The sequence below is a fragment of the Larimichthys crocea genome, unplaced genomic scaffold (assembly GCF_000972845.2).
Source record: "Larimichthys crocea isolate SSNF unplaced genomic scaffold, L_crocea_2.0 scaffold82, whole genome shotgun sequence".
In the NCBI taxonomy this organism is placed as follows: domain Eukaryota; kingdom Metazoa; phylum Chordata; class Actinopteri; family Sciaenidae; genus Larimichthys; species Larimichthys crocea.
The window spans coordinates 514,098-526,770 of record NW_020860793.1 but is presented as its reverse complement, the minus strand read 5'-3'; the positions used below and the strand labels follow the sequence as shown (position 1 = coordinate 526,770).

Here is a 12,673-nt window from a genome sequence, read left to right as displayed (position 1 = left end):
TCTGGCTCTGTTGTGTGCCGATAGCCAACTGGCGTTTTTTTCATCCTGTTCTCGTCTGGCATTTTCAGTCCAGCTGTGGATACCTTGTGCAGTATGTTCTCCACCACTGCATCATCTCGAAGCACTTCCATGTGCTTTCTCAGCAATTCAGTGCACTCAAGGGGCACCCAGTGTGCTGGTTTTGGTGTGCTGTAAACTGGCCACCGACTCACACGGCTTGAAAAGTGCTTCACAGCACAGGAGGCCAAAGTAGGCTTTAGCTTTCAGCGCCTCCAATCTTGGCTCTGGTTTCTCCTCTCACAGAGGCAAAAAAGTTGCTTTTTCCCATCAATGTACAAAGAGCACCTTCTCAAGAATATTTAAATACAACACTCGCATGCCATGTGTATGTTTGTCATTCCCTCGTCCTTTTAAGGGCTGTGAAGTGATCCCAGTTCAGCTGAAGCTAATATGAGGCTTAAGCAGTCAGAGTTACACTAACCCATTTACCGCCAGCATCTGTGGAAACACAAACAAGACACAGTGTAGTAAAATAAACACGGAAGTGTTCTTTGGGCGTTGTCTTTCCATTAGTCTGAAAGGAGACGTGTTGTGTAACAGGGATGGGTCGTGATTTTCAAATATTCAAATAGCCATTATTTAATGAAAAGAATGGTTTACCGTCCATAAATATCAAATCGTATTTTGCTTGAAATGGTCAAAGCTGACCAGTGTATGAAAAAATGATGAGAGCTTTTGCCGCTTTAATGCTTCCTAACATTAACTATCTGAGTCACTTTAATGATTTGAGGGAAGTTTTGTGACATTTTCATGCGTCACTTTTTTAAAGTTCACAAGGGGGTAGAATGTTAACTGTACAACACCACATGAACGGTTTGTTCACGTTTGTTCTTGGTAAAACAAACTACAAGTTGTATTTCAACAGCCCATGAGGGATTAAGTCTGTCACTTCAAGTTGTGTAAGAATTTGTTGTTTCTGCGTCTCCAGTGAGAAGCTCAGGATTCGTCAGGCCCACAGAAGAAACGAGCCAGCGGCTGTCGGTCGTGGCAGAAAGAAACTTACGGAGCCTTTCTTCCCCTTGCCGGGCAAAAACGCTCTGATCATCACCGGAGGCTGGCTAGTGGGTTTCATTCAAGATTGACAATCTTAAAATTAATGCTAAATGATAGCTAGTTTAGTAGTTTAATTTAGAAATGCAAACAACTAACATTGTGCTAATCTATTCTGTTTTTTTCAGAATGAGATTCTCTACGAAAAGAAGAAGAAGCGCCGTCGTCTGCGTCTTCGCCGTCTGGGAAAGCGACCACCACCCGCCGTCCCTCAGGATGGACAGCCGATGGACGACGAGGAGAAGGAGCTGAGACAGGTACGATGAAATATATAAAACATTTAAGAGTATAAAAGTGAGATCTGATGTTTTGTGTAACAACGAACATGGTGAAACCTCTCTGCAGGTTGACTTTGTGGACATGGCTTGTGAGTGCGAGGCGGTTATCTGCTGTCGCGTCACACCTAAGCAAAAGGCCAACGTGGTGAGTTTGGTGAAGAAGTACAAGAAAGCTGTGACGCTGTCCATTGGAGATGGAGCCAACGACGTCAACATGATCAAGAGTAAGGACATGACACTACTCAGGGTGCAGAAAAACCTTTTCTTATGCATGTGAATCTACTTTAATCTGCCTCCCCGCCCTCTGTCCCTCCAGCTGCAGACATCGGCGTTGGTATCAGCGGTCAGGAGGGAATGCAGGCTGTCATGTCCAGTGACTACGCCTTCGCTCAGTTCCGTTACCTCGAGCGCCTCCTGCTGGTGCACGGACGCTGGTCCTACATCCGAATGTGCAAGTTCTTGCGATTCTTCTTCTTCAAGAACTTCGCCTTCACACTGGTTCACTTCTGGTACTCCTTCTTCAGTGGATACTCCTCACAGGTCAGCAACATTTGTCCTGATCAAGAGTAAAACATCATGTGATCTAAGGCCTGTTTGGTCCCAAACATTTAGATTGTCCTACATAATCCAGGTGTGGCAACACATAAAGTTAAGTAAAATAAAAGAATAATTTAAATAAATTCGGTGGTGTGATCAGTATATTTTATGGTAATTTGACCAGTGGATTGTGCTATTTCTTGTGTAATAACTTAAAAAGATCTTGGGACGTTGTGAGGTGTCCCAGATGCTGCATCATGTCTTCTACTATGACAGTAGTTGGGCAACTATTGCCATAGTTGGGGCACCCCTGACATTCCGTTTGTTCATTATCACAACTATCGGGCTGATAACATATAGTCTCACTCCAGCATACGTCCGTTTACTCTCACCATCCGGCACTGAAAGTGTTTTCCTGTCTGCAGGTCGCCTATGAAGACTGGTTCATCACTCTCTACAATCTGTGTTACAGCAGCTTGCCTGTTCTACTAGTTGGACTTCTTGACCAGGTAAAAACAGACTTTGTCCTAAATACAGAGAATTGTACTAAAAAAAAAAAAAAAAAAAAAGTCGTTGGAAGGTACATTATTGGTTTTGCATACAAACCTCTATTCCATGCTCTTCTGCTCAGTAAGAGAAAAGCAAAGCTCCCCCAGAACTCTAACTGATGCCTCCACTTTCTCTTCTTCCTCCTGCAGGACGTTAACGACAAACTGAGCCTAAAATTCCCGAAGCTCTACCTACCCGGCCAACAGGGGACGTTGTTCAACTACAGGAACTTCTTCATCAGCTTGTTTCACGGCATCTTCGTCTCGCTCATCATCTTCTTCATCCCTTACGGAGCCTTCCTTCAGACCATGGGACAGGACGGAGAAGCTCCCTCTGACTACCAGTCTTTGGCCGTCGTCACCGCCTCATCGCTCGTTTTTACCGTCAACCTGCAGGTCAGTCATACATAAGCTGACCTGTGAGTTGTTAACATGTTGATTTAAATCCACTGCACTAGACTAAAGTGTGAATGGCCTGGTGACTTTTGTCGTCTCTGTTTGTTAGATCTCTCTGGATACCTCCTACTGGACCTTCGTCAACTGCTTTGCAGTTTTAGGCAGCATAGCCATCTACTTTGGCATCATGTTTGACCTCCACAGTGCCGGCATCCACGTCATCTTCCCCTCAGCATTCACTTTCACCGGTCAGTCCCCAACCATTCACTGCAGTCTGACACATGATAAAACCCTTTTTGCTTTCTTTTATAAACATGTCAACTGGGGACTTTTTCAAGCAAGCAAGTGTTGTAGCTACAGCTGAAACAGTCAGCCACAGTTTGCATTACAGCAGTCAAGTTTCACAACTGTTTCAAGCGGTAAATTCAGTCTTAACGTAGATGTAGCAACACTAAGTGTGTGTGTGTGTGTGTGTGTGTGTGTGTTATGAGGATTTTTAAAGAAAAACCCTTGAATAAGTAAGTTTAAGTTGAATTTATTATTCTTGTACAAGAAAGAGCGTTTAACAGTGGGCTGTCTCAGACACCTCCCCACTGATACAGATAATATCATTCCATAACATTCCTTTTTTGGTTTTCTGCTCAGTAATGAGCATTATGATTCATATCCAAATGATACTCCCCTAGCCTGTCTCTCCTGACCTTGTACTATTGATTTATAATTATCTCTCCCTGCCAGCCTCAGTAAATCACAGGCCAAATAAGGGAAGTGCACAAGACATGCAAAAGACAGGGCACACACACACTATCTATATGAGTTAAAACACCTGAACCCCAGTATAATCCTAATTTTTATAAGAATGTGGGGCTCAGCTAACTGGTCATTAGTTCAGAATTCTCCTTAGTATGTAGAGTGGCTTTAAATACTATTAGCTTTCAACTTCTGTTGTTCCATTATTTGCACAGCAACAGTATTTGAAGATCTCTGATTGGCTGTTTCCTAAATGCTTTTTTGGACATGTCCTCCAGAGCTGTGGATACATTTTTGTACCTTTTCGACTTGAAAGCTAAATGTTTTTTGTCAGCTCAGTGTTTGCACTGATGACTCAACCTGTAAAGTTTGATTTTGATGTTGAAATGCTCCAGCAGGTAAAAAAAAAACACATTAAACCCCAACCTCTTCACCTCTCTCTCCTAACATTTATTTCATGTGTGTAGGTGCAGCATCGAATGCTCTGCGTCAACCCTACCTGTGGTTGACCATTATCCTGACTGTGGGCATCAGCCTGCTGCCTGTCATCTGCATTCAGTTCCTCCATAAAACCATCTGGCCCTCTGTAGGAGACAAGGTGAGACCTCCATGAGTCAACAACTGAATTGTGGACTAGAAGTCTCATTGTTTGATCTAACTGCAATTTGATTAAATAAAAACAACTTTTAGGTGAAATATGGTATGAAAAATTGTTACCTGTTTATTTCCCATCATCCTCCAGGTCCAAAGAAACAGGAAGAAGTACGAGATGGAGATGAAAGAGGAGGAGAAGAAGAAAAGGCCGCCAGCCTTCGAGCGCGGCCGGCGTTCCCGCCGCTCTGCCTACGCCTTCTCTCACTCCCGCGGCTACGCCGACCTCATCTCATCTGGGCAGAGCATTCGGCGGCGGCCACAATTACGCGGCGGACCCCAGGACAGCATCAGGGAGGCACCACACAGGGAGGCTGAAAACATCTGATGAGGGAGCTGAGCAGGAGATGGAGCAGAACTGTAGCTAGGGGAGTTATATTTGGGAAAGTGCAAGAAGTGCTTGTCTTTATTGTCAGTCCTTGCTAAACTGTCAACACCAGAAGCGACAGCCTGGTCGGAGTTTAATTGTACCTCTTCCTTTTGGGTATCTAAGTGCCTGGAAAAGTGCTCCTAAAATCGCTCGTCCTTTTAGAAATGAAATGAGGGCCATGGTTTGTCACCAGTGTGTTAACCTGACTGCAGGAATGAAGCACTACTGAATGTGTTGCTCCAGTGTGTGGTCCTGACTCCACTGTCTCCAGTTCCTCCTCTATGCACTAACTCTCTTTGTTAAAAATCAAATGGGGGGGGGGAAAAAAAAAAAAAAAAAAAAAAAAAAAAAAGCTCACCGAAGAGACAACCGCCGATACCGGGGTTTTGAGGTCATGCAGCAACTGTGTGACTGACAATGTTGTTTAACTCAGGATTTTTAAAATAAAAGCTTTATTTTTAGCCAGTTTGTCCCTTCTCACCACTCCTGTGGTTGGATATGTATGTAACATTGTTTAATATGGTTGGTTTTGACATTTGCAGTTTTAGCCCATTGACTGTGCACTTGATGTTTAAAGTGTTTTATTAAAATTAAAGAATATATATAGCTGGCAGTTTGTCCATTAGCTACACATTATCAGACCACAGCATCTGCTAGTTTAGTTTTATTTCCGTCCGTTAATGCAAATCATTTTCCTTTGCATCAAAACAATGGGCTAAAACTAAAAATGTCTTTTAATGTTTTATCATAAATAATGGTGGAATGTTACTATGCCAGGATGCAAGGTTGGTTGGATGTTATAAAGTGTGTCTTAATTTAAAAATAAGTTGTGAAGTGATATTTTCTCACCAGCTTCATCAAATGTCCCAAGTGTCCTTACAGAATGGTGTCCTAGACATTGATTTAAGGGACAAACTTTCCCTTAAATGTCTCATTTAAAGCTGGATCCTAATATCATTTTTGTTTCTTTTTTTTATATATTTCCAAGGTACTGTAAACAGTGTCTTCCTTCAACAACTGTGTCACAATTTCTTGTAAGTTTGTTCTTTTCTTTTAACGTTTATAGATTTTCAGAAGTCAAATGGAATGCACCTTAAGTGGTAAAGTTAATGAGGAATTTCTGTGTGTCACTGGTTGTTTACAACGAACCCAAAGATGATGTGTGTGCTTTCTCCAGTCCTATAATCAAATGTAGGATATTCGCTAAACAGTGCTAAGCCAAAACTGACATTCCTGTTCTGACTGTTACTGTATCCTTTTCATGTTAGTGTTACTGTATGCAGATGATGTCTTTTTATTATTGAATGAATGGAAGCAGTAGATGAGGACTGCTGCTGATTGTACCAGCAACAGTTTGGTCTCTGTCATATGATGGTATTTTATCATACGGTTGTAAATAAAAGCCATGATCACATTTAGCAATCTGAAACCAGTGTTTGTTTTATGGCTCATTTCATGTATGAACGTGGGAATTCCAATTTACATGCTAAAAATGAGAGTTTTAGTAGGGTACAGTGGTCTGGCGTTTAGAATCACCTGAACATAATTATTTTGTTACCTTAGAGTGTCTTTTATGCCATGTTGAATTGCCATCTTTGTCCAGGACAGATCAGACTAAACTCTGGTTCTAAAGAGCCAGAAAAGCCTTTTTTGAAATGTTTCCTCTGGTGTGACAATGGTATAACAAAAAAGGGGGCTTGAAAAAAAATGTTTCCAACAAAGCTAGATCCATCTTAACACATGGTGAAAAGTAAATCTGAATATTGTATTCACCCTGCATAGGTGTTAATAGGTGACCATTTAACAGTGGTTACACTGATCTGTCCTAGAAATTTGTCATAATCCCTTCAACATGACCATGCCCACCGTAGATTGACGAAACAATTGACAGATTACTTGCTAATGGTTCTGTGAGGCGGTTTAAACTAAATGCTATCATTGGCATGTTAACACGCTCGCAATGACAGTCCTAACCTGCTGATCCTAAGCAGATGTTTACCAGTGTCACCTCATGGGAGCCATAGAGAAAAAATTGGGCGTTAACCAAAGTGAGTAGAATTTGGGCACCATGAATGTCTGTACAACCCATCCAATAGTTGAGAAATTTCAGTCTGGACCAGTCATTCAGAGTCTTGATTCTACCATGACTAAAAACAACATTGTGTTATCTTTGACAAAATGTATGTAAACTACTGTTCACAATTACCCATTGATTCATGCACATTAATTATTTCTTCAAAAGCATAATGTTGAATAACCTGCATTGCTGAGAGGACTGGATGTGGACATTATGACAATATTCATTACCACAGTAAGTCTCGGCATTTCTATAAAGTTTTATGCACAATAATCTTTGCTCTATGTTATCAATGGGGCCTATAAAGTTCACACCCATTCATTTTCCAATAACTGATCAAAGTCTGATCTGATAAGCCCACTGTCCTATACACTTAAAGACATTGAAAGCCTTTCAGTCCATGTATCTCTGATGAAAAGGTGAAATGGCGCTGCAAAATCATCTGGACCAGGAGAAATTCTGCTGTTCAATCTGTCTGGACCTACTGAAGAGTCCTGTGACTATTCCCTGTGGACACAGCTACTGTATGAACTGTATTAAAAGCCACTGGGATGAAGAGGATCAGAAGGAGATCCACAGCTGTCCTCAGTGCAGACAGACCTTCATACCGAGGCCTGTCCTGGTGAAAAACACCATGTTAGCTGATTTAGTGGAAGATCTGAAGAAGACTGGACTCCAAGCTGCTCCAGCTGATCAGTGCTATGCTGGACCTGAAGATGTGTCCTGTGATTTCTGCACTGGAAGGAAGCTGAAAGCTGTCAAGTCCTGTCTGCAGTGTCAGGTTTCTTACTGTGAGCAACACCTCCAGCCTCACTATGAATCCCCTGCCTTTGATAAACACAAGCTGGTCGACCCCTCCAAGAAGCTTCAGGAGAACATTTGCTCTTGGCACAATGAGGTGATGAAGATTTTCTGTCGTACTGATCAGCAGTGTATCTGTTACCTCTGCTCCATGGATGAACATAAAGGCCATGACATCGTCGTAGCTGAAGGAGAACGGACTGAAAGGCAGAAAAGGCTTGAAACTAGTCAGCAAAAAATCCAGCAGAGAATCCAGGACAGAGAGAGAGATGTGAAGCTTCTCCAGCAGGAGGTGGAGGCTATCAATCACTCTGCTGATAAAGCAGTGATGGACAGTGAGAAGAGTTTCACTGAGCTGGTTTATATTGTTGAGAAAAGAAGCTCTGATGTCAAGCAGCTGATCAGATCCCAGGAGAATATTGAAGTGAGTCGAGTCAAAGATCTTCAGGAGAAGCTGCAGCAGGAGATCACTGAACTGAGGAGGAAAGACGCTGAGCTGGAGCAACTCTCAAACACAGATGACCACATCCAGTTTTTACAGAATTACCCCTCACTGTCACAGATCAGTGAATCTGCAGGCTCACCCAGCATTAATATCCGTCCTCTGCAGTACTTTGAGGATGCAACTGCAGCAGTGTCAGAGGTCAAAGATAAACTACAGGACATTCTTAGTGAAGTATGGACCAAGATCTCAGAGACTGAAGTTGATGTTTTACTGCCACAAGAAGAACCAAAGACCAGAGATGAATTCTTACAATACTCACGTCAAATCACACTGGATCCAAACACAGCACACACAGACGTGTCATTATCTGAAGGGAACAGGAAAGCAACAGTGGCGAGAACATCAAATCCCATAAAGGTGAAGATTGAAATGTTTTTATATCTTTCAGATTCACCTAGTTACTTTCACAGTCTTCAGGTCCTAGACGTTGTTACTAGGAAGTAGAGTGGAGTGGGTTTGGGGTTTCAGTAGCAGTCACATACTCGGATATGAGAAGAAAAATACATAAAAGTGGATTTGGAAAAAATGACACATCTTGGGCATTATACTGTTTGAATACTGGTTTTGAATTCAGACATAACAACATCATAAAGTACATCTCTGGCCCTGAGTCTTCCAGAGTAGGAGTGTACCTGGATCACAGGGCTGGTACTCTGTCCTTCTACAGCGTCTCTGAGACCATGACTCTGCTCCACAGAGTCCAGACCACATTCACTCAGCCACTCTATGCTGGACTTGGTGTTGGTTTAGGATCCACAGTTGAGCTGAGGTAGACAGAAACTGATGGATGGACGGGTGAGATCTAGAGAGGAATCTCTCATTGCTGTGGTGTTTCTTTTTCACTGATGACCTGATTTTCCATTAATGTTAAAAGTAATGACAAGGTATTGAAATAGTTTAGTTAGTTCTTCTTGGCAGTATGAAACGGTTCTAAAATTGAAACAATGAATTGAAACAATAAAAACATAAATAGATATGTTTATAATAATTGATCATTTTAATCTTTTTTCTTGAGGGTTTGCTTTATATTTTGGTCTTTTGTGGCCATAAACTGAACGTTGGGCTTCAGGAAACTGTAAATATAATGAGCATTATTTAATGTTATTTATTTTCATTTCTTTTTCTGGAATGGCAGTTTTACTTTCTTCTTCTACAGGATTGTTTATTCTATTGTTTTATTGGTTCTGGTGTGCTTGGTAAAAGGCCACTCAGCTGATATCATCCAGACTGATCATGTGTTTGTCAGAAGATAAAGGCCTAGAGTTGGTACCTGCTAGTCTGTACCAATGCTCAAAAATAAATTTATTTTATTAATTCATTTGAAGTTCTTTATTTATCCATGTTATCTGCATTTGATATAAAGCAAGATTTCCTGCATTTCTTTGTCCTTTGTACACTTTTACCTGCCTCAATAAAGAGCACATGTTGGATCAGCCATCAGAGCACTGCAGCGCTTCCTCTTTCCTCTGTAAACTCATATTTACATGCATTAGTGTATTAAAGCTGCTTCATTGTCATTATGTCGATAATCATTGTTTTTTTTTCCTCTGTTAGTGATAACAGAATGGTTCAATAGACTATGTAGATGGAAAGATTGAACCAAACCTATGCAAGGATTTAGTCCAGCATCAGGGCTGCTTTACAAAAAGTAAAACACTGGTTGAAGAGCTGAGACTGCAGAAAAATGAAGAGCAGAAAGGGTACAAAAGAAAAATTAAATGAATGAAACCTAACCACGGTCTACCTGTAAATGACAACACCTAGCAACAACCTAGTGGAGACTGCTGTGAATAGTAACATAATAGTGAAATAATACCTCTCTGAAAGTGTCAACAAAAACTAAAAAAGTATAAGTATTTATAGTAGAGTTGTGAACTGGATCACATTGGATTGTACAAGTGTACCTAATGAGGTGGCCAGTCAGTGTATATGCATTTTGAGAGTGCAGTGTTCTAGAGGGGTAGTAAGGTATTATGAGCTCTTTTAGATATGATGGTGCTGACCATGAAGAGCTTTGTAAGTAAGGAGAAGAATTTTAAATTCTATTCTAGATTTAGCAGGTGGCCAATGCAAGGAAGCCAAAATGGGAGAGATGTGATCTCTGATCTTGGTTCCTGTCAGAACACGTGCAGCAGCATTCTGAATTAACTGCAAAGTCCTTAGAGACTTATTGGAGCAGCCTGATAACAGAAGTTACAATAGTCCAGCCTAGAAGTAACAAATGCGTGGACTAGTTTCTCTACATACAGACAAGATGCGTCTGATTTTCGCAATGTTGCCTAGGTGAAAAAAGACAATCCTTGAAATTTGTTTTATGTGGACATTAAAGGACAAATCCTGATGAAAGACAACTCCAAGATTCTCTACAGTGGAGCTGGAGGCCAGGGTGATCCCGTATAAAGTAGCTAAGTCTCTAGAAAGAGAGTTTCTGAGGTGTTTCAGTCCAATTACAAGAACTTTTTTTTTTGTCTGAGTTTAACATCAGCAAAATGCAGGTCATCCAATTTTTTATGTCTTTAAGACATGTTTGAAGTTTAGCTAACCGATCGGTGTCATCAGGCTTGATTGATATATATAATTGGATATCATCTGCATAACAATAAAAGTTAATGGAGCGATCCCTAATAATGTTTCTGAAAGGAAACATGTAAGCTGAATAGAAGTGGTCCAGTGCAGAACCTTGTGGAACTCCATGACTGATTTTGGTGCGTGTCGAGAATGCATCATTAACATGAACAAACTGAGATCCATCTGAAAAATAAGATTTAAACCAGCTTAGCGTGGTTCCTTTAATGCCAACTAGAATTAGAATGCAAATTAGATGATGGTCAATGGTATCCAATGCAGCACTAAGAACTGTCAAGATAAGTACAGAGATGAGTCTTTTGTCTGACACCATTAGAAGGTAATTTGTAACTTTCACTAGTGATGTCTCTGTGCTATGATTATTGATTCATTAATGATTAAACTATGTGACTATATTTCTAATTGGAGCTTCAGTAAATCTTTCAAGTTCTCTTTTTTATGCACAATATGATCTTTGCTCTATGTTGTAAAAGGGGGCCTATAAAGTTCACACCTATTCATTTTCCAGTAATTGATCAAAGTCTGATCTGATAAGCCCACGGTTATAAACTTAAATCCACTGAATGCCTTTCAGTCCACATATCTCAGTCTAGACTTTGACTGCCTTTGATGAAAATGTGAAATGGCGCAGCGAGGAATAATGGATCAGGAAAAATTCTGCTGTTCAATCTGTCTAAATTTGCTGAAAATTCCTGTGACTATTCCCTGTGGACACAGCTACTGTATGAACTGTATTAAAAGCTATTTTGATGAAGAGGATCAGAAGGAGATCCACAGCTGTCCTCAGTGCAGACAGACCTTCATGCCGAGGCCTGTCCTGGTGAAAAACACCATGTTAGCTGATTTAGTGGAAGATCTGAAGAAGACTGGACTCCAAGCTGCTCCAGCTGATCAGTGCTATGCTGGACCTGAAGATGTGTCCTGTGATTTCTGCACTGGAAGGAAGCTGAAAGCTGTCAAGTCCTGTCTGCAGTGTCAGGTTTCTTACTGTGAGCAACACCTCCAGCCTCACTATGAATCCCCTGCTTTTGATAAACACAAGCTGGTCGACCTTTCCAAGAAGTCTAAGAACAAATGTTCTCGTCACGATGAGGAAATGAAGATTTTCTGTCGTACTGATCAGCAGTGTATCTGTTACCTCTGCTCTATGGATGAACATAAAGGCCACGACACAGTCTTAGCTGAAGACGAAATGACCGAGAAGCAGAGAGCGCTCGGGGTGAGTCAGCAAAAAATACAGCAGGGAATCCAGGACAGAGAGAAAGATGTGAAGCTTCTCCAGCAGGAGGTGGAGGCTATCATTCGCTCTGCTGATAAAGCAGTGAGGGACAATGAGAAGATGTTAAAAGATCTAATCTGTCTAATTGAGAAAAGAAGCTCTGATGTCATGCAGCTGATCAGATTCCAGCAGAAAAGGAAAGTAAGTCAAGTCAAAGATCTTCAGGAGAAGCTGCAGCAGGAGATCACTGAACTGAGGAGGAAGGACGCTGAATTGAAACAGTTCTCAAACACAGACGCCCACATTCAGTTTCTAGAGAATTACCAATCCCTGTCATGTCTTAATGAATCTGCAGACTCACCCAGCATTAATATCCGTCCCGTACAACACTTTGAGGATGTGACAGCAGCAGTGTCAGAGGTCAGAGATAAACTACAGGACATTCTTAGTGAAGTATGGACCAAGATCTCAATGACCGAGATGGAAGTTGATGTTTTACTGCCACAAGAAGAACCAAAGACCAGAGATGAATTCTTACAATACTCGCGTCAAATCACACTGGATCCAAACACAGCACACACAGACGTGTCATTATCTGAAGGGAACAGAAAAGCAACAGTGGCGAATCAGCTAGTTTTTAAAATGATGAAGATGACAGTGGATTTACATTTTAATCTTTCAGATTCACCCAGTTACTTTCACAGTCTTCAGGTCCTGAGTAGAGAGAGTTTGACTAGACGTTGTTACTGGGAAGTAGAGTGGAGTGGGTTAGGAGTGTCAGTAGCAGTCACATACTCGGATATGAGAAGAAAAATACATGAAAGTGGATTTGGAAACAATGACAC

At 41.2% G+C, this 12,673-nt stretch overlaps 2 protein-coding genes and 1 pseudogene across 2 annotated transcripts in view; all 3 read left to right on the top strand.

Annotated features, from left to right (window-relative positions):
- Positions 1–6,056, top strand: part of atp8b1 (ATPase phospholipid transporting 8B1) — a 33,037-nt gene extending 26,981 nt beyond the window's left edge. The window contains exons 22-30 of the mRNA XM_010754731.3: positions 989–1,121; positions 1,239–1,367; positions 1,456–1,612; positions 1,705–1,928; positions 2,351–2,434; positions 2,624–2,869; positions 2,979–3,117; positions 4,087–4,217; positions 4,362–6,056. Of these exons, the coding sequence (XP_010753033.1) occupies positions 989–1,121; positions 1,239–1,367; positions 1,456–1,612; positions 1,705–1,928; positions 2,351–2,434; positions 2,624–2,869; positions 2,979–3,117; positions 4,087–4,217; positions 4,362–4,598 (1,480 nt within the window). The 3' untranslated portion in view covers positions 4,599–6,056. The remainder of the gene's footprint in view (positions 1–988; positions 1,122–1,238; positions 1,368–1,455; positions 1,613–1,704; positions 1,929–2,350; positions 2,435–2,623; positions 2,870–2,978; positions 3,118–4,086; positions 4,218–4,361) is intronic.
- A 1,080-nt stretch (positions 6,057–7,136) lies between these two features.
- On the top strand, positions 7,137–9,441 carry LOC104938350 (tripartite motif-containing protein 16-like). Its single transcript, XM_027277038.1, has 2 exons — positions 7,137–8,380; positions 8,422–9,441. Exons 1-2 carry the CDS (start codon positions 7,142–7,144, stop codon positions 8,458–8,460), a joined length of 1,278 nt encoding a protein of 425 aa, XP_027132839.1. The 5' UTR covers positions 7,137–7,141; the 3' UTR covers positions 8,461–9,441.
- Positions 9,442–11,231: 1,790 nt separating this feature from the next.
- LOC104929504 (tripartite motif-containing protein 29-like) lies at positions 11,232–12,231 on the top strand (annotated as a pseudogene).
- Positions 12,232–12,673: the final 442 nt, after the last annotated feature.